General features: G+C 35.8%; 1 protein-coding gene across 1 annotated transcript in view; it reads right to left on the reverse strand.

The window, feature by feature from the left end:
- Positions 1-286: 286 nt before the first annotated feature.
- MAN1A2 (mannosidase alpha class 1A member 2) overlaps positions 287-27,503 on the reverse strand; it is a 143,926-nt gene continuing 116,709 nt past the window's right edge. The window contains exons 12-13 of the mRNA XM_040230940.1: positions 25,102-25,217; positions 287-6,141 (exon numbers count right to left, since the gene is read on the reverse strand). Of these exons, the coding sequence (XP_040086874.1) occupies positions 6,009-6,141; positions 25,102-25,217 (249 nt within the window). The 3' untranslated portion in view covers positions 287-6,008. The remainder of the gene's footprint in view (positions 6,142-25,101; positions 25,218-27,503) is intronic.

Genomic DNA, 27,503 nt, shown 5'->3' on the forward strand with positions numbered 1-27,503 from the left:
TCCAGTGATTATATAATTTTTAAGCTTGATGGTCTCAGAGGTTGGAGTAGACTAGACAAAACAGTCACACAGGCCTATAGTTTGTTTTCTTAAAATGAGATGGCACGAAAAGTTCATCTGGCAAGCGCTCATCTTTCTGTAACACTGTGGAATATTAAGATTAGCTGAACCAAAACAAATAACTCTCTGAATGTTCCCAGTCTCCCAAATGAAAGTCCAAGTTGTCCTAGAAACAGAAGACTGAACTGTGCTGTCATCAGTGGGTACAAATAAAGGATAAACAGACTTTTCACTTAAAGAACATCTTTATTTAATCTTTAATATACAATATTACCTTTAATTTATAAAAATTACGTATGGAGGACATAACTGGAAATCAGTTCAGGAGTGGCTGGTGGGTACCGATTTAGGAGGTTATACTTGCCCCACTTATTAGTTTAGGGAAAAATTATACCAGTGAATTTGAGACCAGTAAGATTGAGAAATGGCATTTCAACTTCTGAATCCAGTATTAAAACTGGTGATGCTTTATTCAACTTATCCAACAAAAACTAATTTCTAAATTTTCTAAAAAATAACTTTTCCCAAGAGGTGAGCTTATCTCCATGGATTTTTCTCATATATAATTTGCAGTAGAAGTCTGTAGCTTTCAAACAGCTGTAACACATTTTTAATTATTTAAAATCTTCTGCATATTAACGTACATATGTGGGTGTACGTGTCTGTGTACTCACACTTACATTCACACTGATTCACACTGAGCCAAAGCCATCTGTATTGTATGCTGGACCTAGAAAGGTAATTCATTTATGGCGTGTGTCCCCCCTGTCATTCTGAGTACAGGCTTCCCCTCTTCTAGGATTTCCAAATACAGTGAAATATTTGGTAAACTTCTTTGTGAAAAAAGCTATCCTCAGGAAGCTCGGTGCACTGCAATGTACATACGTACTAGCAATGTGGTATCGTGTAATTTCATGAGTTCTGCTGGGCTCAAAGGTTAAAGTGGATTAGTTGTTAAGCAGTTAAAAGGCTGAGGATGCTTTAATTTAAATATAATGCACACTGACATTTTGAAATACTTTTGACTTGAAAAGGATTGAGCAAGTGCAAGAAGAGAAGGGAACTCATCTTTTGGACACATCTTCTTCTCTGCATTTCTCAGATTTAGGGTGTTGCAGAGGCAACAAGGGCAACGGTACCTTTCTGCAGTCTAAAAAGGAATAGTAGTCGCCACATGGCAACTGAGCCACATAACCCATTTTCTGTTGCTTAAAATTTTTTCAGGAGATTGACTTCTGTAGCACAAAGGTCAGAAATATAATTTCACATTCTTGTCATAGGGCCCTAAGAGTATTCAAGCAGAGGAATTTTTGCAGCTCCAGCCATCCAGAGTCCTGGTCCAAAGGTCAATGAGCAGGCAGGATCTGGAGCAAATATACTAATTTTGATACCACAGAGACCCTTCCTTTTACATGGAGACTCTGGAATTGTGGCATTAAATGACAAGAAAGGATAAGGGCTGACAGCATACCCCACAAACAAACAAAATGCCTCATTCAAGATAGTTGTACTGTACTGAAACCTGAATAGCCTCCAGAGTATAGCTATTTTCAAGATAACAAATATATAGCTTCAGGTTACACAAATACATATGATCGTACATACACGACTATTTTTTTGCTTTAAAAATGAATTATGTATTCAAAACACAGATAAAAGATTCATATAAAAGATTATAGGGTCTTACACAAATTAAAATTGGGATCAAGGGTTAACAACTATGATCCATGGGCCAAATCTAGTCCTCCATGTTCCAGAAAATAAAGTTTTATTGGAAAACAGCCACGGACACTCTTTCCTTTACATGTTGTCTATACTTGCTTTGATGGCTCAAAAGCAGAACTGAGTAGTAGAGATAGAGACTGTATGGCTCACAAAGCCTGAAATATTCACCATCTGGCTCTGTGGAGGAAAGCTTGCTAATCCATAGATCACAGAGAACATGACCTGAATGAGTTGAAGGAACAGAAAATCATCTTCATCAATGTTCTGGAACCAAGCACATTAAAATATCTCCAGATCATATTTGGTTACTCAAATATTCTGCTTAAAATCTGTGCAGCCAAAAGTAGTTAACAACAGTGTTCGTTAATTAACAGAGACAATACTAAAAATCTTTCTGTGTATCATTGTATTTATATATATATCTACATAAAGAGTGGATTAAGATATGAGCTAGCCAATCTGAGTGTAAGGAAACTAAAGAAAAGTAAGAACTCAAAATACCATTACTAAGAACTGTTATTAGGAACTTAGAAATATTTCAGTATATTCTTCTTTTATATTTAACAGCGTGAGACCATTACTAGGAACCACAGCAGAGCATAAACAATTTTTGAATATAAAATAACCAGCATTTCTATAAAACATTAACTTTTAATTATGTAATTAAAGTGATAATAGCAAAATAAGAATGTTTTTATTTCTAAAGTATATATTTTAGTCAAAGTTGCATCAGAAATCAAGTATTTCTTTTGACATTTTTCAAGAGACTTTAGTTATTAACTACAATTATAGCTGTTAGTAGTATATAGTAACACAGTTTAAAATATATTATAAACCATTTCTTCTTTAATTTAAAGGAAATATAAAATTAAGGATTTTGCAACATGAATCATACTGTAAAACACTTAAAATGGTATGAACAACTCTTATACAGAAAATGCCACTGGAATCACAAAGTGTTCTAACACTTGAAGGTGCCGAGCACAGTGCTTGGCACACATTAGGTATGCTGTGCTTGTTCACTCACTCACTCACTCACTCACTCACTCACTCACTCACTCACTCACTCATTCATAAGGAATCTACGCCTAAGGAGAAACTCCAAGGGCAAGCACAATTTTACCAACAAATCTGAAGTTCTGACAGAGACTTTGGCAATGGAGAATGGGAGAGGAGACGTTAATGATCAAAATTTCAAACTGCTTGGTTAAAATCTATTAACTGAAGCCCTGGGTTGTCCTAGAGAACATCACAGAGAATCAGGGTCAATATTACACAACAGAAATATATTCCTTCAATACCCAGGCTTTGCTTTTACACATAAACATCTGCTCAAAGACAAGAATAAGTTGGTGTCAGACATAAGACAGCACATCTCTGCAACCCACCAGAAAGTAAGAATCCTGTGACTGGGTACCTATTTTTCTGCACTGAGACTTCTTTTTGGTTGGGACCACACTGTCTTGGTTTTAACAACTTAATACTGGTTTGAACCAAAAACGTGATGCTAAAATTCTAAAAGAAAGAAAAATAAATATAGAAGGTAGAGGGGTGTTCAACATCTATTTTTTTCTCTTGTATAGCAAATGATTTATCTACTCTGCACATTTGTGCCAAAGGCACAAAGTAATATGTCTGCTTTTGAGGAGGCACCTGGAAAGGAGCATTTCTAGGCTCTTTGCAGAAGGTCTTAAAAATGTAACGAATGTTTAACCTGAGTCATAAGGTCTACAAAATGCAAAGGACTGTAAAGGACAGAAAAAAGTAAAGAATAAGCTCAGAAACTAGCAGAATATGGGAATGATATAGGATAAGGATTGATCTTGGAGAAAAGAAAATTTTAAATCCTTAACAAAAACGAAACACGAAACCGGCAACTCGTAGCTGACTTAAATGTAATTGCCTTTGGTATTCAGAGAAGGAAAAAAAGAAAAAGGAAGCACTGTCATAAGCTCTAATCTTCTCACCATCACAAGGAAGATAAGGAGATGATGAAGACTCTTCCTCTGTCCCTCTCAAGAGTTTTTGCTTGTACCAGAACTAGCCATGCTCATACACCTCTGTCTTTTCTAGAGCTCCAGAAAGACAAACAGAGCACTTGGTGTGGGGGTTTTGTCTTCTCATTCCTTGAGAAGTTCCTGGGAAACCAAGAAGGTTCCTTTACTCTGCATTCTTCTAAACGAAGTGAGAAAGTGTTCACTGCCATCTACAAAGCTGTTCTGGGTCTTTTGCCAAGTCAAGTTATTCATTTTTTTAAAGTGACTCATAAGTGGGCTTGTGCTATTTTTAGGAGCAAAGCTAATGTTTTTTTGAGAACCAAACACTTTTCCTTTCTCTTCTAAAGTTAGTCATCTACCCTTTTCATTTAAAATTTTTAGTTTTTCAACTAGTAAAAGATATTATAATTTCAAAATATGTACTAAAATTTAAGTTTCCTAAAGATTTAAATAATGCAACTGGCTCTACATCCTTACTTTCTATGTAGAGTGAAAATCTTGAGGTGGTTATCATTAATGGATCATTTTCTGAACTATGTGAACTGTTTGACTATTTGTGGTATAAGATGAACACCCTGAAAATATTTAATCATATTAATTTACTACATTTTTTTCCAATATAAATCTACCACATGCTAATAAAAAAATAAAAAAACTATCAAAATAAGACAATAAACCTTCAGAACTCTAAAGTGGGCTTCCTACACATTGTTTTATGAAATCTTCAAATTCATAGTAAATATTAGACTAATACTACTACTCCCAACTATTACTGCCAATGGAGGCTGTTTGTATTAAGTATAAGGAAGAAAAAGCATCTTGTACTGTGATATAAATTTAAGGGGCAGAAAATTTATAAGCCTTATTTATCTTTTAGTTCCTGATAAAATTTAAGTTATTCCCCCACAAATATAAAGAAATATTGCAAAATCTATTGATGGTAAGAGAAAGCCCCTTAGATATATTTCAAATTTAGTGAAATATAATTAAATTATAGCACATTTTAATTACTAAATATTACTTTGAAACTACTCTAATTCTTTGGATTTATATAAATATCCTTGGAGAAAAAAAGTTGAATTTATTTTTTACATAAAATGTTTATGAAAAGCTTACTCATCTGATGGGATAATAAAGGATCCCCTATCCCAAAAACAGTTAAGGAAATTTCACTACATTTTGTTTTTGATTTAATAAATTGTGAAAGTAATCTGGTTCATCAAGGTAAATTCAGAGCTGCATAACAGTGCAGTGAATTTTGCTAAGCCACACAAAGAGCTGAAAATTGAGGGAGTCTACTAAGGTCAAAGTGAACAAAATTTACTTGGTAGATTTGCTGGTTTGAAAAAATAATCTCCTACCAACAAAACCAAAGCTTTCTCTTAGAACAGGTTTCAAGGCAACAAACTGCAGCATTTTCCCCACTTTTTGTCATGCTACCAACACGAGACTGAACAACATGCACAGAATTCCAAACCCAGGCTCGTAAGTAGTGGTGATGATAAATAGTAGTTTCAGTGATTCCATAGGGAGACAAAGACTTGAAGAGTATTCTTTGTGAATCGTGTCCCCAGAGAAATCAAATTTAACCAAGAAATTTCAATGGACTAGACTGCGATTGGAAATGGCTGCCAGTCTGCATCTAATGGGAACTTGAACATTCAGAGAGGGATAGGTATTCTGTTTCTTTTTCCAGTCTTCTGCGGCCTATGCAGTTACATTGTTCTTTTGTTCTTGTTTATTTTAATCCATTCCATTATTAAAAATGGAGGGGGAAAGAGGACAAACAATGTGTAAATATTGCGACTTGAGAGCTGCTCCACTTTGGGAGGAAACAAATGTGTAATTGGTTCCAAAGGCCATCTCCAACTCCTGCAAGGTGCTCCACATTCTTTGCTTATTCTTAGGAAGTATAGCCTCCAGATTCCAGGACTCTAGAAACAACAGCAACAGGCATAATTTTTCAAGTGACCATCTCATTAAGAATCAAAGCACATCAGGTCTCTGTCCTACATACACCAGAATATGTTTTGGTCAGGTATAAAATGGAATCATTTCAAAGTTGAAATATCTACAAGTTGAAAAGTCTTGCAAGGAATAGTCATGTTTCACCCTGCCATGTTGACTTAAGAGGTCCAGGTTTCCAAAAGGCCCCTCTCCAGACTAATTTCCGTAGTGGTCCATGTAAACAAAACACAGGTGAGAATGGTCTTTCTGGAGCTGCATTCATCGAACAGCAGGATTTCTTGAAAGTGTGGTGTTGGCTAAATGCAACACGGGCAGAGGGTGAGCCTCTGTATTAAATACCCAGTGGTCTAAAGGTAAAAGGTCATCACCGGAGAACAGCAGATACAAATACCTGAAAATTTAAAGGAAAAAAAATGAGTTTCAACTAGAATTCAACAAGATCAGGTGATCTCAGTTATAATGGGAGAGTACACCAGTAACCTATTTTGAGCAACTTTGATGAAAAACACACCAGAAAATGAACCTCAGTCATTCAAATGATTAAAAACAGAAAAGCAATGTATTCCAGAAAAGTGCCTAATAAAATTCAGTAAGATGAACAACTAGACCTCTGAAAGAAGGCAGTTAAAAAGCGAATTCCACATACCTGTCTGAAGCACATAAAACAATAATGCTGTAAAAAGGCATAAAACAAACCAATCCATGGTTTTTTAGAGACATTCTTTTAAAATTCAGATGTACTATCAATCATATGTTTTGGCAACTTACAGAGATCACAGTATAACTACAAATTAACGTGCGTGTGTGTTAGTCGCTCAGTCTTGTCCGACTCTTTGGGACCTCATGGACTGCAGCCTGACAGACTCCTTTGTCCATGGGATTTCCTAGGCAAGGATATTGGAGTGGGTTGCCACTCCCTTCTCCAAGGTATCTTCCCAACCCAGGGATCAAACCGAGATTAATAAACACTAAAGAAAGTAAGTGAAGCATATTATTTGGACATAGCAATGACTTTATATACTCCTAATACATTAGTTTTTATAGTTCTTGGAGCAGATATTACAAACTGTTCAAAAAAAGTTCTAGAAACATTATGGATTTACAGGAGGGTTAATCATTTATTAGTCTCTCTTAATAGATAATAGCATTGTTTATATGAAGACATATATATTTACACCTCTCCATGAACACTGCAGGGCACAGGGGTAACTTAGAAATTTAAAACAGTTTACACAACGATTCTTACCGTTATAGGTAAAAATATCATATGTATATCACATTATATATTATAATTGAGCAAATTCCAATATGAATTCTATTAGGGGGTTATCAAAGTGAGCATCAAACAACTATACAGAGTTGGCAATCTGGGTTATAACTCTTGATCTTAGCAGTAAGTAGCTGGGCTTTACTTAAGGCTTTGGTGAAGAATTCCTTTACAGTATTTTAGCTAAACTTTCTTTATTTTAAAAATAGGCACATTAACATCTTTTCATGTTACTGTTACAGTTCTTGATGAGAGAGTAAAACCGTACGGCACTGAGGTAAACGGAGGCTGCTTATCAACTGTATAACTGGTAAAGCTGGAAAGGAGAGTAACAGGGCCTCTAGTTTCACTCTTCGATCCCACACCTTGAGATCTGCTTGACTGACTGACTTACTCACCAGGTAACAGGCAGAGAAGCTGGAACTGAAAAAGGCTTGGATGGACACAGCAAGAGACTCTGCTGGGTCTGCTTACTGTATGCAGATGAGAAGCACAAGCTCTCTGTGTTTTGGGCGCAAACATGTCTAGGAGAGCTATGTTCTGTGCAGTTTCATGTCTTTTGGCTAAATGTGGGCTAATGTAGCAGGCTCCCTCTAATTGTAACACTTCTTGGGAGAGGAGTAGGTGAAGGAATAGAGAGAAAATGCAGTTTCTTGTAAAATGATTTCTTTACATTGGAAAGTGCTATAGAAGTACCTTATGTAAATACACAAAAAGCTTCAGATAACAGAAAGTGGTATTTTATTTTTAAACAATCATGAAACAATCTTAATAAAACTGTAGTGGGTTGAATAGCCCCCTTATTCCTCAACTCATGTCCATCTAGTGCCTCAGAATGTCACTTTATTTGGAAATAGGGTCTCTGGTATATAATTAGTCAAGGATCTGAAGAGGAAACCATCCTTGCTTTAGTGTGGGCCCTAAAACCAATGGCTTCTATCTGTACAAGAGAAAGGAGAGCGAGTGATATGGACCCAGAGACATGAAAATCAGGTGAAGGCAGAGGCAAAGCCTCAAGTTAAGCTCCCACCATCCAAGGAACACCTTCAGAGGAAAATTATTTCAGACTTCTGACCTGCAGAGCTGTGAGAGAAAAACTTCTGTAATGCCACCACATTTGTGGTGATTTGTTACTGCAGCTCTAAGAAATTAATACAACTTTCATGCCAAGCCTCCAGAGGATTCCTCTGGACCTTAACCTCTGGGTTTGAACGAACTAATTTGACAATCAAATAGGTCCTAGACAGCAGGAGGTAGACTATAGATACATATTTAAAAATTTATAGCAAAATAAATGTTTGAAATTAAAGTAAAATAGCTAAACAACTCACTTCAAGGCCATGGTACATTATTACTGACAGAGATTTTTAACTTGGATTGTAAATACAGAACAACCAGAGAGTGTGATCTTTGCTATGAAAGTTCAGAAAAGTCTAATTCAAATTAGCTATCAGACTACTAGATCCTCTAATAAGGATTTTTTATGACTACAGTTCAAAGTTGGAGATAACAGATGACAAATGGCATTGCCAAAGGCCTGTAAGTATATAAAAAGGCTGCTATTAAGTACCTCGGTTTTATTGGATGTCTTGCTTGCTTTTTAGAACTATTGTAAAATGCTGTTTACATATGTCTCTTTTATCTATAAAGACAAGACATTCAGAGGAGGTGATGGTACCAGAAGTAATCTCAACTAAGTGTCAGTAGCATTCACCAAATAGGAAAGTTTTACAGTCAAACAGGAAAGAACAGTCAACCAAATCTGAGAAGAAACATTTAAGTGTCTATGGAGAAATGCTAAGGCTAAAAAAGAACCAACTACCAAGCTACTGTGTTCTTTACTTAATTCTTTATGACTATCAAATGAGCCTAGCTGACTTGTTTATTCTTTTCCACAACTACCAGGGGCAGTGTTCAGGGTATTATGGATAGATGCTACAACCCTAAATGCTTACATTAAGGACTACAACTAACTCACAAGAAAACCTCAGACTGTTTGAAAAATAATTTACTTAAATCTTCCATTTCATTTATACTCCTAATGTTTAAATAATGTCTTAGGATGGATAAACTGAAGACATGCAGTAGAAATTATATTCTAAAAGAGGATAAATTAAAATATACAATTATTAATCTCTCCAAAAGATCTGTCCCTCTCTGCCTTTCTTAAATCTTAAAGTTGTTTCCTGGTGGGAAAGGGTGGGGAAGAAAAAAACGTTGAAACAAACATGGCAGTATTGTGGATTCAAATCCATTTTTTTGAAAGATAAACTGGAAGTGGAACATTTGTGATACTGAGACACAAAGGGGCTGGGAAAAATTCATCTTCCTCTCCTTTAGGGGTCAAATAATTTAGGGTGACTTTCCTATAGGTCAGAGAACACTGAAACTACATAAACAGTTGGGATTATTTTTTATAACAAAAAGCCCAGAGGTAGGTGGTAATCTTGGTTAAAGATTAATGAAAAAATATTAATTTTTTTCCGGGTGCCAAAAGGCCTTCTCTCTTTTTCCCTTTTCTTAGGTCACTGCCTTGAGAAAACTTCTAACTGTCCCTTTGATACATATGTAAATCTTTTTTTAAAGCTTCATAAACCTCTTGCCAGTGTTACAATCCAGGAATGTTTTTCTTAAAAGGCCTGGGAGCCATGCCTCTGAAATTTAAACATCAAGAAAGATAGCACCCCAATCTCTCTGTCACTGTGAGGTTAGCTTAGGTCACTTCCTCTAAGCTCTAATTAACCCTTTGTGATAAATATAGAAGTACTATTTTTCCTTTGGATAAAGAGAATTAACACACATGGCCTCCCCAGTTACCTTATGAATTCAGAATGAACTAAGTATAGCAAATGGTGCTGTCAAGAAACTACCCGTTTTTCATTACACTGCCTTTGTACCTTTGTCAAAAATATGTCTTTCCACCACTTCCTAGATCCTGTTTCAAATATTTGTCCATCAATTATTACTATTTCACCAATACCACACTGTTCTAATAATGATAGCTTTATAGTAAGTCTTGAAATCAGGCAGTATTAAGCTTTCAACTTTGCTTTTTTTTGAAACTTGTTTTGGTTATTCTAAGTTCTTTGTATTTCCATATGAAATTTAGAAACAGTTTATTGATTTCTACCCAAAAGAATCTCCAAGAATTTTGATTGGGATTATGTAACTACAGAATAATTGAGGGAGAGTTGACAATACTGAATTCTCAGAACCATAAAGTAAATCTCTCCATTTATTTAGATCTTTAACTTCTCTTAGCAATGATTTTTAGTTTTCAGTGTACAGGTCTTTAATGTGTTTTGGCAAGATATCCCTAAAATTTCATATCATTTCATATGCTATTATAAGGGGAAATTTTTTCAGTTTCAATTTCTTGATTGCTCACTGCTAGTATATATAATTGATTTTAATATATTAATCTTCTGTCCACAACCCTGCTAAATTAACTTACTAGTTTTAGTAACTTTTTGAGAAACTCCATAGGATTTTCAAAGATGACAATCGTCCTCTACAAAAAAAGTGTCTTTCCTTTTGTCTGGCTGCAGATAGAACCTCCATTACAAGGCTAAATAGAAGTGAAGAGAACAGACATCCTTGTCTTGTTCCTAATCTTAGGAGGATCTTAGTTCTTCAGTATGATGTAACTATACATTCTTCATACATGCCATTTATCAAGTTAAGAAAGTTCCTTTCTATTTTTTGTTTGCTAAGAATTTTATCAGGAATGGATATTGGATTTTGTCAAGTGATTTTTCTGTCTATTGAGGTAAGCATATAGTTTTTGTTTTACAGTTCACTGACTGATTTTCAAATGTTAAATCAAGCCTCCATACTTGGAATAAACCCACTTGGGTCATGATGTATTAACTATTTAATATGCTGTTAGACTTGATTTGCTAAAATCTTGTTTAGCTATTTTATAGTTAACTAAGTTCATGAGGGATATTAGTCTTGCTTTCAACAAGGACTCTGTCATTGTTATATTTGTTCCTTTTTGCCTAACTTGTCTTTTCCCTCTGGTTGCTTTTAAGATTTTTTTCTTTATCACTATTTTTGAGCAATGTGAACAATGTGCCTTGGATGAAGCATTTTTTATGTTCCTTTTCCTTGAAGTTTAGTCTGCGAGTATAGTATTTGCAGCAAGTTTGAAAAGATTGGGATCAGTTTTTCATCCATACCGCTGTCCTCTTTGCCAGAGACTCCACTTTCACATATTTTAAACCATGTGCAGTTGTTACACAGTTCACAATGTTCTTTTCATTTTTCTAAGACTCTTTCTTTTGTTGATGTTCTTGTTTCATTTTGATTTCTATTCCTATGTTTTCAAATTCACTAACCTTTTTTTCCTGCAATGTCTAATGTGCTATTAATCCTATATGGTATATTTATTTTCCAATCCAGACATTGTAGTTTTCATTTCTGGAAGTTTGATTTGGGTTTTAACATCTTCCACATCTATATTTAATGTTTTGAATACACAGAAAACCGTTATAATAACTATTTTAATATTATCTGCTAATTCTAACATGTCTATGAGTTCCAAGTTAATTTCAATTGATAACCTCCGTGTTTGTTCCTGGATAGTTTTCTATCACTATAAATCTTAAGTTTTGTTCAGGAATATCATTAAGTTACTTGGAAACAGTTTGATCCTTTCAGGTCTTGTTTTTATGATTTGTTATGTAGATTCAAAGCTGTAGATTATTCCCCTCCACTGAGGCACAAGCTGGATTTAGAAAAGGCAGAGGAACCAGAGATAAAATTGCCAACACACACAGGATCATAGAAAAAGCAAGGGAATTCCAAAAAAAACATCTACTTCTGCTTCACTATGCTAAAGCCTTTGATTGGGTAGATCACAACAAACTGGAATATTCTTAATGAGATGAGAATACCAGACCATATTACCAGCCTCCTGAAAAACCTGTATGCAGGACAAGAAGCAACACTTAGAACTGCACATGGAACAACAGACTGCTTCAAAACTGGTAAAGGAGGACGTCAGGCTGTATACTGTCACTCTGCTTATTTAACTTATATGTAGAGTACATCATGTGAAATGACGGGCTGAATGAATCACAAGCTGCAATCAAGATTGCCGGGAGAAATATCAACAATCTCAGATATGCAGATTAATGGCAGAAAGTGAAGAGGAACTAAGAGCCTCTTTATGAAAGTGAAAGAGGAGAGTGAAAAAGCTGGCTTAAAACTCAACATTCAAAAACTATGATCATGGCATCTGGTCCTATCACTTCATGGCAAACAGATGGGGAAAATGTGGAAAGTGTCAGATTTCATTTTCTCGGGCTTCAAAATTACTGCAGATGGTGACCGCAGCCATGAAATTAAAAGACACTTGCTCCTTGGAAGAGTAGCTACGAGAAACCTAGACAGTATATTAAAAAGCAGAGACATCACTTTTCCGACAAAGGTCCATATAGTCAAATGTGGATTTCTGGTTTTTCCAGTAGTCATGTATGTATGGATGTGAGAGCTGGATCATAATATAGAAGACTGAGGGCCGAAGAGTTAACGCTTTCGAACTATGGTGCTAGAGAAGACTTTTGAGAGTTCCTTGGACAGCAAGGAGATCAAACCAGTCAATCCTAAAGGAAATCAACCCTGAATATTGATGCTAGAAGGACTGATGCTAAAGCTGAAGATCCAATACTTTGGCCACCTGATGTGAAGAGGTGACTCACCGGAAAAGACCCTGATGCTGGAAAGATTGAGGGCAAGAAGAGAAGGCGGTGACAGAGGATGAGATGGTTGGATGGCATCACTGACTCAATGGACATGAGCTTAAGCAAACTTTGGGAGACACTGAAGGACAGGGAAGCCTGGCATGCTGCAGTTCATGCTCTTCATGATCACTAATTCTCCTCTAAAGACTTCATACCATGACCTTCTAGAATTTTGCGAAAATGGACATTAAGTTCATCTATCTTCATTTTTCTCAATCCAACTTTTCCCTTCTTTAAAATTATACATCTATCCTGTTGTGCTTCTCTCCACCATTCCCGAAAGAACATTAATACTGATTACAAAATCATATTTGTAGTAGTACCTTGGTGTGTAATTTCTTTGGATAATTGCGATCATTTAAAATAACAAGTTACCTTTCTCCCTTTGGGCTTCTCTCTGTCATATCTGTTTTCCTTTCATTACATTCCAGGGTAAGCTATAGGGAATGCAGTTAAAAGTACAGATGCTTTGGCTTTTTTTTTTAAAGTTCCCTTGGTAGCATGCCACTGATTCTCTAATTTTTCATTGGCGTAAAAACACACAACATAAAATTTACCATCTTAACCATTTTTAAGTTCAGTAGTATTATGTATATTCACATTATTGTGAAACAGAGCTCCAAAACTTTTTCATCTTGCAAAACTGAAACTCTATACCCTTTAAACAACAAATTCTCTTTTCCTCCTCCTCTAGCTACCGGAGGAAGCTCCATCTTCTACTTTCTTTCTCTATGAAACTTATTACGGATATTTCAGGTAAGTGGAATCATAACAGTATTTGTCTTTTTGTGACTGGTTTATTTCACTTTATATAATATCCTCAGCATTCATCCATATTCTTGCCTCCCTAATTTTGGTTCTAGAATCTTAGCTTCCATTACTTTTAGTGAACATTCTTTAGTCAGGCTAGTATCCTTCCTGTATTTTTAAAGAAAGGTAGCATTTATTTTCTCAAGCTGGATCCATGAAATGACGTTCTGCTTTACCTCACTTATTAATACCTTATGCATTACACTTAGCATCATTTCAGTCTTTTGTCATGACTACTCCAGCTCACACCAAAGTTCCTTTCTCTGAATTTCCAAAACATTTATATTCTCTTGAGCACTATACGTGCACATGCACACACACACATTTTATACTTTTACTGAGTTTGTCCATGACCAGAAGTAAGAGATTTCTTAACCAGATTGTAAGTTCATGGGTATAGTGTATGTTTCTTATATTTAATTCTCAAATAGCACAATTCTGAGAGTGCAGCTACTTAATAAATACTTTTGACTTGATTCAGTTTATAAATCAGCTTTCAAGGGTTAAGTGAGCAGAAAATAGCAGAAAACAGGAGATTTAAAGCTACTTTTCTCATCTAGCTGGAAAAATAGTTCTCTCATGTTAGAAAGCTAACTTTAAGATACAGTTACAGATAAGTTTATAAAAGATAATGGAAGAGAATAGTGGCTTTGTTTTTTCAATCTTCCCTCTTGAACTATTTTTCCTGTGTAAGAATCCTCACCCCAATAATCTCTCTTATTGATTCTTCCTCTCTCACAAATAAATTACTAAGACACTTCTGATAACAAACTTAAATACTACTCTTGATGCTTTGTTGACAAAACCACTATCAAAACTGTCTTTGAACCTACTCCAAAGACACTTTTAATAGTCTGATAGCTGGCTAACTATACATTCATTTATGTATATGGAGAATAACTTTACAGGCAAAGGAAGATAACAGTAGCTATAAAAAGAATTAACTGAAACTACTACAGGAAATGACAACAATATCAGCAACAATATCTGGCTTCTGGATAACAATTTACTATCTTTTCCCTCCTCCCACCTCAATATTATAAAACTTTCAAACCTACAGAAATTTGGAAAGAATTTTACAGTGAAAACCATACACATTCCCTTTCTAGATATTACCATTAACATTCTGTAATCTCTTTATCACAAAGCTATTACTCTATTCAAGTATTACTAAAATAGTCCCCTAGAAAAAGCATCTAATTATTCAACTTAGCTAAGTATCAAGAAAAACATACTCAGTAAAAATGCTTGCAGGACTTCCTGATGGTACAGTGGATAGGAATCTGTCTGCCAATGCAGAGAGTAAGGGTTAGATTCCTGGTCTGGGAAGATTCCATAGGTCATGGAGCAGCTAACTCTCACCATAACTACTGAGGCCCTGCACCAGAACTTCTGGAGCCTGTGTGACCTAGGGCCTGAGAGTCAGAGCTACTGAGCCTGCGTGCTGCAACTACTGAAGCTGGAACGTGGCTAGAGCCCACAGGGCCTAACTACGGAAGCTCGTGTACCTAGAGCCTATGCTCTGCAACAAGGGAAGCCACCGCAACGAGAAGCCTGTGCACAACTAGAGAAAGCCCACAGGGAGCAACAAAGACCCAGCACAACCAAAAATAAATAAATTAATTTAATTTTTTAAAAAACTGCTTGCGAAGGGAGAAACAGAAGTCTCACTAGAGTTTTTTTTTTTTTTTTTTAAAACCAAAACAAACTTAGGACAAACTTCAGTCAACAATATTTACTGGAGTTTTGAGAAGATTATTGTCACAAATTTTAACTCTCTGTCATCTCTGCTCTAAGAAGCACTAAGATTAAAACATTTAGAATTTTACTTAATAGCAAATTATTTGATAGTAGCAAAATAGATGACATTAATTAGTTTTAAGGGAAGAATTAAAACATTTCTAGATAGAAAAAACTAAGATTAAGACACTCATATGCAGTCAAACATAATTCGTTTTTTCTAGATTCCTTTCAAAAGTATATGATTAACGGACCACCAGTAAGTGAATAAATAAATAAAATGTGGTTAGCCAGCCATATAACAGAATACTTATCGAGAGAAAGGAATATACTGATGCATGCAACACCAACTGGTCTAAAAAAAAAATTTATTCTAAAAAGAATGTCAAACAAAAATAAGTGCATAATGCATGATTGCAATTATATGAAATTCCAGAATAAGCAACCCACAGCGACACAAAGCAGCTATGTGTTCAGGGACTCACTGGAAGATGTGGTTGTAGTTACTCAGGCTTATATACTTGCCAAAATAAAATGAACTGTACACTTAGAATACTTTAATAAAGCCAATTTTTAAAGTTAAAAAAAAGATTGATGAAAAAGAAAAATAATCTTATTATGTGTCATTGCTACATAAGTACAATTTGAGTTGTAGCTCCCTCTACTGCAGGAAAAGAAAACTGGCAAGGACATTTCAAAATACAGTTTGGAAACTGAAAAAATACTCATATTAAGCAGTGAAGTGAAATCCATTGTGTGTGTGTGTCCCTTAGCGTCTAATATTTAGATTGCACTGACGTCGTGGTAAGTCCTGCATGCTTAGTCACTTCAGTCATGTCTGACCCTTTGCGACCCTATGGACTGTAGCCTGCCATGCTTCTCTGTCCATGGGATTCTCCAGGCAAGGATACTGGAGTGGGTTGTTATTTCCTTCTCCAGGGACTCTTCCCAACTCAGGGATCAAACCTGCATCTCTTATGTCTCCTGGACTGGCAAGCAGGTTATTTACCACTAGCACCACCTGGGAAGCCCCAGGTTAAGTCCTAAGAGGGATTAAAAATGTGGAGACCATGGCTGTGGTCCTTCAGTATACCACTTCAGGAGACTGGACTACATAAATATAACACTTGAGCAATGATTTGTCCACCTGACCTCATGGTATACTAGCTATTCCTTGTCAGGATAGGTAATTCCTTGATCCCTAATTGCTTCCATTAAGTGGTTTCCTGAGTCACAGATATCAGTGGTTCCCGAAGTGTGATTCTCCAGACGGCAGCATCAGTGTCACCTGGTAACTTGTTACAAATGCAGATTCTCAGACTCCACTCTAACCTGCTAATCAGCAACTTCAGCGAGGGAGTCCAGGATCTGTGTTTTAAGAAGCTTTCCAAGTGACTCTGATGCATGCTCAAGTTTAAGAACCACTGCCCTAGGTTTACCAATTTCTGTGACTTCTAACACCACTTAGTTTGTACTGTTTCTGCTTTTCTCCCTCATGCTGGCATCTGAATCTGTGACTCTCTACTGAAAACAGGTCCACTTTCTTGATTCCCTCACTTTTCACATCTTGCCTTCTTTTTCTTGCTTTATCAGTTTCTTGACTTATTATTAGCAATATTATCTAACACTAACTGAATTCACACACTGAGCCTCAAGCAGGAAATAAAATAGGTCTATTAGTCTCTTCTTCCCACTCCCATTTTGGCAAGATCTTATAAAATTGCTGTTTTTCCGCTCTTGCTCTCTTGGAATCAAATAATTCCAATGCTTTATCCCACAAATATTTAATACTGAAACAAGTATATGTGACTTCACCATTGATGCTGGGGATACAACAGTAACTAAAATACACAGAAACACTGTCCTTAAGTCAGTTCATATTCTAAGGCATATATTCTTATATCCCTAGGGAAATTTTATACTATGTTAGAATAGAGATGCTATGGTGAAAATTAAAGTAACAGAAAATGAGAGAATAAGAGGACAATTTGAAATTTTACATAGGAAATCAGGAATGCTTTAGAAATTAGTTAGAAATGATAAAGTGATACAATTAAAAATTAATACTTAAGATTTGAAACTATAAGATACCTAAAAGAAAAGAGAGAAATAGCTTCTTGACAGGGGTCTTGGCAATGAATTTTTTGGATATGACACCAAAAGCACAAGCAACAAAGGCAAAAATAAGTCTAACTATATCAAATTAAAAAGCTTCTGCAGTGCAAAAGACTCCAAAAAATGAAAAGGCAACCTACAGAATGGGAGAAGATAATTGCAAGTCATGTATCTGGCAGGAGTTAACACCCAAAATATATAAAAAATACACCTCAATACCTAAAAACTAAATAACCCAATTAAAAACAGGCAAAGGAATTGAGTAGACATTTCCCCCAAAATACACAGAAATGGCCAATAGCTATAAATGCAAAGATGCTCAACATTATTAATCATTAGGAAAATGCAAATCAAAACCACAACGAGACATCACCTCACACCTGTTTCAATGACTGTTACCAAACAGGCAAGAAATAACAAGTGCTGGTGAAGATGGGGAGAAAAAGAAACCCTTGTGAACTGTTGGTGGGAATGTAGTACAAGTCTTGCACATAATGTTCCACACAAAGAATACTTAAATGATGATGACGATGACATAAGAACATCTCATTCCATATAGTTCTTGCTGTATAGTTATTAGATTTTCACAGAGACAAGCACATGCACATACAGGGAAGTCTAGTAACTAAACAGCATGATGATCTATTCATTAAGTGGAAGTGGATCATCATAAAGGTCGCCATCCTCATCATCCTCATGCTGAGCAGGCTGAGGATGAAGAGGAAGAGGAGAGGTTGGTTTTGATGTCTCAGAGGTGGAAAGGAAGGCAGGTACTCAGTATAGCTTTATGGAAATACAGCATAAATTCTGACTTTTTTGCTTTTGCATTTCTCTAAAAATGTTTCTATGTGGTACCAATTACTCATATCATAGAAGGTCCATGCCATAAAATAATTCAAAAGCTGTCTTAAATAATCAGAACCCTCCTACCAGGTACTCTAGGGTCAATTTGTTTCCTGGAACTGCTTCTTCCACATCATCTGCCACTGGTTTGGAAGGGCTCATCTTCTGTTAATTCTTCTGGTGTGGTGTCTAATAGCTCTTAAATTTCTGCAAGATCCATATCTTGAAACCCTTCACCTCTTTTTTTTATTTTTTTCCCCCATATCCACAATTTCTCTCATGATTTCCTTGACTGGCTCTGTTGTAGATCCTGTGAAGTCATGCATAACATCTGGACAGTTTTCTCCAGCAAGGATTTACTGTTTTGGGCTTGATGGCTTTCATGGCTTTTCTTTAACAATGATGGCATCTTCAAGGCTGTAATCCTTCCATTCATGATGTCTCTGTTGGGGTTCTCATTCACAGTATTAAGTCTTTTATATAAGTACCCTGTGTAATGAGCCTAAAACATCTGTATGACCCCCTGATCTAGAGGCTTACTTAGAGACGTTGTGTTTGGAGGCAAGTAGACCACTTTGATGCCTTTGGTGGTGAACTCTGAAGTTCTAGGTGGCCAGGGTCATTGACCAATAATGAAAGAATTCTAAAAAGCAGTCTCTTACTGGCAAGGTACTTTCTGACTTCAGGGACAAAGCAAGGATGGAACAAATTCAGAAAGGGGTTCTCCTCCAGGCCTTCTTATTGTGCAACCAAAAGACGGTGTTTTTCTTTTCCCTTCAAGGCTCAAGAGTTACTAGCAGCTTTGTACATCAAGGCAGTTCTGATCAACCCAACTGCATTTGCACAAAATAGCAGAGTTAGCAGTTAACAGTAGAGCTATCTCTTCCTGCCTTAAATCCTGGTGCTTACTTGTCTTCTTTACTAATAAAGGACCTCTGTGGCATTTTTTCCTCCTAGAATAGGGCTCTTTTGTCTGCATTAAAAACCTGTTTAGCCAGATATTCTTTCTCCTCAACGATTTTCTCAGTGGTGTCTGGGAACTCATCTGCTGCCTCTTGGTGGGCAGAAGCTGCTTCTCTTGTTATCTTGACATTTTTTAAAAGCCAAAATCTCTTTCTAAAATTTAGCAAACTATCCTTTATTGGCATTAAATCCTCCAGCTTCAGATCCTTCACCTTTCTTTTGCTTTGTCTTATACTCATTTTTTTCCCTCAAATTATACTAGTCTATAGGAATGCCTTTCTTACAGCAATCCTGCACCCACATAAAAAGCTGCATTTTCAAGGCAAGATAAAAGGTATTTTGCAAAAAGTGCAAGGTTTTTGTGTCTGCTGATCTAGCTGCAGAGATGAATCCATGAATTTTTCTTTCCCACAATCATCCTTACACGGATTCATTTATCATGCAGTGAGAAACCCTAGCCACAGACCTCAATCTATAGTAAATGTCAAGCAATTCAATTTTTTCTCGCAATGTCAATGACTTTACTTCTTAGGAACATGTTCAGCATCACTAGTGGCACTGTAGGGGTACCACGGTGTTATTTACAGTTCAGAATATTGCACTAAACATGATGAAAAATATTTAAAAACTACAAGAGACCACTTCTTCCTTGATAACACAATTTACTAGAGAGATGAACTGCTCCTATGGAGATGATTAGCATCGCTCTTCATTTTAAGCATATACGCAAATCACTGGACTGCAAATATAGTACCATGTATATACTCTGTGTCAGTGTGAGTTTTGAGAAATTTTAATTTTAATAATAGATCTGTATATATTTCATGGCAGTCTATGATAAAATAGACTAGTATGTATATATATTTTATGAATTCATGATGTACCTGATTTTTTTCCTTAATTTTTTCAATACGTTTGCAAGTTTTTTCAAACTCCAAAAAACTTTCCAATATATTTATTAAAAATAACCTATATATAAGTGGATCTGCACAGCTGAACCTAAGTTATTCTAGGGTCAACTATAACTATCTTTGGAAAGTGAAACTAGATGTGGCATACAGAAAAACTTTATTTTTCATTTTTTCTGTTCCATACTACTTAATTCATTTTGCTATATCTACAGACTATTTTTATACTTTAAAAATATCAACATTCAAAAAACTAAGATCATGACATCTGGTCCCATAACTTCATAGCAAATAGATGGGGAAAATGTGGAAACAGTGAAAAACTTTATTTTCTTGGGCTCCAAAATCACTGCGGACAGTGACTGTAGCCATGAAATTAAGACACTTGCTCCTTGGAAGAAAAGCTATGATAAACCTAGACAGCATATTAAAAAGCAGAGACATCATTTTGTTGACAAAGTGTCAACTATGGTTTTTCCAGTAGTCATGTACATATGTGAGAGAAGGACCATAAAGAAGGCTGAGCACCAAAAAAGTGATGCTTTCGATCTTGGTCCTGGAGAAGACGCTTGAGAATCCATTGGACAATATGGAGATCAAACCAGTCAATCCTAAAAGAAATCAACCCTGAATATTCATTGGAAGGACTGATGCTAAAGCTGAAGCTCCAATATACTTTGGCCAGCTGATGCGAACAGTCAACTCACTGGAAAAGACCCTGATTCTGGGAAAGATTGAGGGTAGGAGGAGAAGGGGGTGACAGAGGGTAAGATGGTTTGATGGCATCACTAATCAATGGACATGAGTTGAGCAGACTCCAGGAGATGGCTAGGGACAGGGAAGCCTGGTGTGCTTCAGTCCACGGGCTCACAAAGAGTCAGAGATGACTTGGTGACTGCACAACAACAGACTGTTTTTATACTTTAAAAATATCTGTATTAAACAACCATATTAGCTTTGATTACTGAGGAGCTATACAAGACAAAGAAAACAGATGTTTATCTGACTAATTTTAATGTGACAAGTGCTATGCTCTTCATTCTGTATAGTTCAACAAACATTTGTGGAGTGTATGTATACTCTATCCCAAACATGAAGCAGTGATGATATTAATATTTGCAGACTATCAAAACAAAGGAAGTACTGTAAGTATACATAAAGATGGCTCAATTCTGTCTTAGTTTTGGAGAGGACTCCCAGAGACCGTGATATTTCAGCTAGACCTTGAAAAAGTAATAGGATTTTGTAAGGGATATAAAAAATAAATGATAAATTTCATGCACAAGTGAAAGCAAGAGTAAAGACACACACACTCAACAAATGTTTGTTGAAAGGTACAGAATGAACAGCATAGCACTTGTCACATTAAAATTAGTCAGATAAACATCTATTTCCTCTGCCTTGTGTAGCTCCTAAGATATCAAGATTCATGTTAAGATATCAAGACTCTTACACTAATGAAGGTATAATGAGCAACTCAGTGACTGGTACTCTGCACTGGTTTATTCACATCTGATACAGTGTTCAGTCTAAGAAACCATGGAATCATTCTCCAGAGAAACCAACCAAAATGGTATCATAAACAAATAATTCAGAAACTTGTCATCTTTAGCCTAATATATGCAAATATTTTTAGTTAACATCCATGTAGAAGATTCCATATTTCCAAAGGGTAAAGCATGGAACACAGAATAGAACTCACAGTGAAGCAGATTTTTAACTCAATATAAGAAACATGCTTCTAGTAAAGAGAATTCAAATTGGAAAAGTTAACTGTCACTATTCGCAGATGACATGATACTCTACACAGAAGATCCAAAGGATGTTATCAGAAAACTACCATCAGAGCTCAGAGCTCTGGAATCAATTATCAGAGCTCAGCAATGAATCTGGTAAAGTTCCAGGTTACAAAATTGATACACAGAAATCTGTTGCATTTCTATACATTAACAATGCAAGATCAGAGAGAGAAATTCAAGAAGCAATTCCATTTACCATCATTCTTTGCATCACAAAGAATAAAATATCTAGGAATAAACCTACCTAAGGAGACAAAAGACCTGTACCCTGAAAACCATAAGATGCTGATGAAAGAAATCAAAGGAGATATAAACAGATTGAAAGGTATGCCATGTTTGTGTTTTGGAAGAATCAATATTGTCAAAATGACTATACTACCCAAGGCAATCTAAGATTCAATGAAAGCCTTATTAAATTACCAGTGGCTTTTTTCACATAACTTGAACAAAAAAAAAAAGTCTCAAAATTTGTATGGAGACATGAAAGACCCTGAAGAGTCAAAGTAATCTTGAAAAAGAAAAATGGAGCTGGAGGAATCAGGTTCCCTGACTTCAGACTATACTATAAAGCTACAGTCATCAAAACAGTATGGTACCACATAAAACCAGAAATATAGATCAATGGAATAGGATAGAAAATCCAGAAATAAGGCCATGCACCCACAGTCAATTCATCTATGACAAAGGAGGCAAGATGATACAATGTTGGAAAGACAGTCTCTTCAACAAACGGTGCTGGGAACAGTGGACAGCCACATGTAAAAAAAAAAAAAAATGAAATTAGATCATTCCTTAACTCCAAACACAAAAAGAAGCTCAAAATGGATTAAAGACCTAAATGCTAGACCAGACACTATAAGCCTCTGAGGAAAACATAGGCAGAACACTCTCCAATATATATCACAGCAACATCTTTTTTAATCCATCTCCCAAAATAATGGAAATTAAAGCAAAAATAAACAAATGGGGTCTATTTAAACTTAAAAACTTGCACAGCAAAAGAAACAATAAACAAAATGAAAAGACAACCCACAGACTGACTGGGAGAAAATATTTGCAAATGATATGGCTGATAAGGGATTAGTCTCCAAAATTTACAAACAGCTTATTACATTTAATAGCATCACAAGAAACCCACTCAAAAAATGGGTAGAAGACCTGAATAGACATTTCTCTAAAGAGGACATACAGCCAAGAGGCACATGAAAAGATGTTCAACATTGCTAGTTATTAGAGAAATGCAAATCAAAACTACAATGAGATATCATCTCACACCAGTCAGAATGGCTATCATCAAAAAATCCACAAACAGCAAATGTTGGAGAGGGTGTGGAGATGGGAGCTCTCCCGCACTGCTGGTGGGAATGTAAATTGGTACACCCACTATAGAGAACAGTACAGAGGTTCCTTAAAAAACTAAAAAAACTACCATATGACCCTGCAATCCCATTCCTGGGCATACATCCAGAGAAAAACAGGGCCCCAAAAGATACAGGCACTTCAAGGTTCCTGCAGCACTGTTTACAATAGCCAAGACATGGAAACAACCTCAACGTCCATCGACAGAGGAATGGATAAAGATGCAGTACATATAGACAATGGAATATTACTCAGCCACTAAAAAGAATGAAATAAGGTCATTTGCAGCAACATGCGTGGACCTAAAGAGTCATATTGTGTGAAGTAAGTAAGACAGAGAAGGAGAAATATCATATGACATCCTTTATATCTGGGATCTAAGAAGAAATGATACAAATGAACTTACTTACAAAACAGAAAAAGACTCTCAGACTTAGAAAACAAATTCATAGTTGCCAGCAGGGTGGGGGTGAGGCGTGGGGTGGAGCGATAGCTAAGGACTTCAGGAAGGTCATGTACACATTGCTATATTTAAAATGGAAACCCAACAAAAACCTACTGTATAGCACATGGACTCTGCTCAATTTTATGTGCCAGCCTGGATGGTAGGTTTGGGGGAGAATGGATACATATTATGTATGGCTGAGTCCCTTTACTGTTCACCTAAAACTATCACAACATTGATAATCAGCTATACCCCAATATAAAATGTTTTGGTGTTAAAAAAAAAATGAAAAACATGAATGTGCTTCTAATATTAATAATAAAAGCTTCTGAACAATGTAATGTTAGCCTTATAAGGCAGTGATGTGCTTTATCATCTAATGAGATTAACAAAACACCTTATGACATACTGTTCTTTATGTTGTAAAGAGATCTGTAGCATTGGGAATGTCCATATGTAGAGAGGAGGAATGGATTGCAATGGTGTTTGCTGGATCTCTAAATTTTTTGCAGCTCAAAAAATTTCTTTTGATTCTAGGCATAAAGACAGCAACTGAATTTGAGGCATGGAAAAAAGCAGTTTAATTTATTTTTACCTGATAACAAAAGCAAAACCAGAAAAGGATCTAAAAGAATAACACTAATTAAGGTACATCACAGTATACATTTTGATGTTGTTGAAATACATATTAAGATATTCATCTAAATATGTATATGTATATATGCACTTAATAGCCTACTTAATATTATACTGTGAAGAGTCTATAATATCCATTGTGGATGTGCAATAACTTATTTAACTTTCCAACTAATACTAACCCAACAGTAACTTTTTATAAACATTCAATAAACATTCATGTACATAAATCTTTTTCCATAGCCTTGACTATTTAAGAGTATTGATGTATTCTTATTTGGCTTTCCAAGAATTCTGCCATTATATTCAAATACTGAATTTTAAGATAGATAGGGTGAAAGGGCACACAAGCAAGATACACAGGCACACATAGGCAAAATAATTTCTGCCCCAGAGATTATGATACCAGTGAAAACAGACACACCATAGTAAGTTGGTCTTGACTTTATGCATTTCTTTTTTAACAGTAAATTTGTTAAGACAATGTTAATGCATAGTAAAGGGCTAAAGACAAAATAAAGGTACTCTTATTTGACAAAGTAAGAGTCTAAGTCATTCTTCCATAAGATGAAACTAAAAATTGAAGATTCAACTATACAAGACTTCACTATATATTTGGGATAAAATTTACTGGAATAAAACATAGTCACAATTGATCACATAGTGACCACATACAAAACCAGCCTACAGTTTAAAAAAATTTTACAGCATCTACTTACTTTAATGTTTCAGCAAGAAAGAAGCTCTGCTGTACATCATCATGAGTAGGAGTAGAGGAGTACACATCCTTCACCCCAGAAAATCCACCACTGACTCGGCAATACTTTTCAATAGCCTGTGAAAGAGATCAGACAAGAGTCAGTTCCACAGAATTTCAAGTTTTGAAGGACAAGTTAAGGAACCATAGTCAAAAGTTCAGAGAATCTCTATGAGAATTTTACAGTTTCAGAATAAGACTTTTTTAATCAAATGGAAACAGCCTTGCACTGTTTGATGTAGAATGTCTCTCTCTCCAAAACTCTTTAATCTTTTTAAGACATTTTATATTTTCCTAACTTAGGAGTCAAATTTAGTCTATTCACACTGAGTTAGAGATCTGTCTGGTACAATAAAACCTCATTAATTCTGACAAATCAAGAGGGAAGTCAGTTTGAATTAAAAATTTTAAACACAATTTTATCACTTCCAAGGATAAACAACAATCCAAATCATACTAAAAAGTGTATTACTGAAGGAGCTCTCCACAGCAACAGCAATATGATATTTACTGTAAACATACTATATGCCAGACAGTGTATTATCATAATCCTATGAATTAAGCATTATAGTTGGTATAAGCTGGCAGGAAGAGCCCACCCTCACACCTATTACAAGAATAATCACAATACTGAGAGCTAACAATCATTAAGAATTTACTATATGCTGAAGGCTTAAGAGCTTTAAATCTATTACAATTAAATTTCCAACAACCTTATGAGGCTATCTTAATAGCTTTACTATTCAGATGGGAAAACTGAGGCAAAGAGTAATTTGCTCCACATTATTATTAACTACTATGTTCTACTGCCCAAAGGGGAGTTCATATTCTTAATTTGTCTCTCTTCATCTTTGAACATATCTGAATAAAATATTCTGAATTAAACAGAATCTATTCAAAACCCTGTAAATTCAAAACTATCAAACATTCTGCTTTTGTAGGTGTATTACACTTTACAATTAAGCCATACAGAAAAAGCTGAAAGCACATATGGTTCTTTTCTTTCTCTACTCCACCAAACCCAGAGAAACTGAATGAAGGTATGGTTATTTAACTCATCATTTTGCTGTGGCTTACTGTTTCTAGCCTTGCTACTTTTCTTACTTATGTGGTCTTCCTCCTTTCTGAAGAAGAGCTAATTAACACTTAAACTATTCATTTTTACATAATTCCTCTAAATAAGAAGCATTAAATGTTAGGGGACATTCAAGTCATATTCATTGCAGGATTACCTTACCTCTTTCCCCTATATTGGAGAACGGAATGGCAATCTACTCCAGTATTCTTGCCTGGAGAATCCAATGGACAGAGGAGCCTGGCAGGCTACAGTCCATGGGGTCACAAAGAGTCAGACACAACTGAGCAACTAACACTCACTCACTTCTCCTATATATCGGTTTACCTCAGCATTAGTAAGCCGTTACTACACAACAGAAGTGTGTGTGTGTCCTATTCTCAAACCACTGCGCCAACACTGTGTCTCTTTCTCAACTGCGGCAGGACCCTCCTGCACAAAGTTCCCCTAACAGCTGTGTTCCCAATTTTGGACCCAGGCAGAGAAAAGCAACAATAAATGCTTTGTCTGTTCCTGCTCTGTATTTGTAATCACCTTGCTTCTATTAATAAGTCTCTTAAACTCCATAAAGAACATCTATGTCTGAATGACAAATGACACATAAGTGTCCTCACCTTAGTTCAAGTCTCTATCACATCATTTCTACATTATTGCAGTGGTCTCCAAAACCCACCAACTTGCAGATTACAATCAGATCCTTTTGTTGTGTTACTCCCCACTAAAAAGTCTTCAACAGTTCCTTCCCCTTTCAAAAACCTTTAGAAGTCCCAGGATGGACTCTTAAAGTTAAGGAGTTTTAGTGGTTAAGAGATGGAGAAGAAAAAGATCAGAGAGATTGTGAGCTAGGCAAAGGACCTTCTACCCCTATTTCGCAAATGAGAAACACTTGCATAGGACATGAGAAAAGTGTGTGTGTATGTCTGAACACTGAGTAAAGTATTCATGCCTTGACCTGACATGCAAAACTATCTACATAATGGCTCCAAACTTTTGTCTAGTTGACCCGTGAAACCTTCTTTTTACATAAATTGGGCTATATTCTGATCTAAAATACATCTTACACATTCTTGTCTGCACAATTTATTAACACTATCTATCTCACCTAGAATGTCTTTGATTCTATCCAGACTCCAAGTTTAAGGTAAATAATTTGAATATGACTATCCATTGTAATTAGTACTATTTATCATAATTAGTATGTCTCAGAGAATAAAACACTTCCTCACTTCCAGTGATAAGCTATACGTTCATGAAAAATCTTACTGATTTTTCTTTCTCCCAGGTACTGA

This window comes from Oryx dammah, unplaced genomic scaffold (genome assembly GCF_014754425.2).
Source record: "Oryx dammah isolate SB20612 unplaced genomic scaffold, SCBI_Odam_1.1 HiC_scaffold_28, whole genome shotgun sequence".
Lineage (NCBI taxonomy): Eukaryota > Metazoa > Chordata > Mammalia > Artiodactyla > Bovidae > Oryx > Oryx dammah.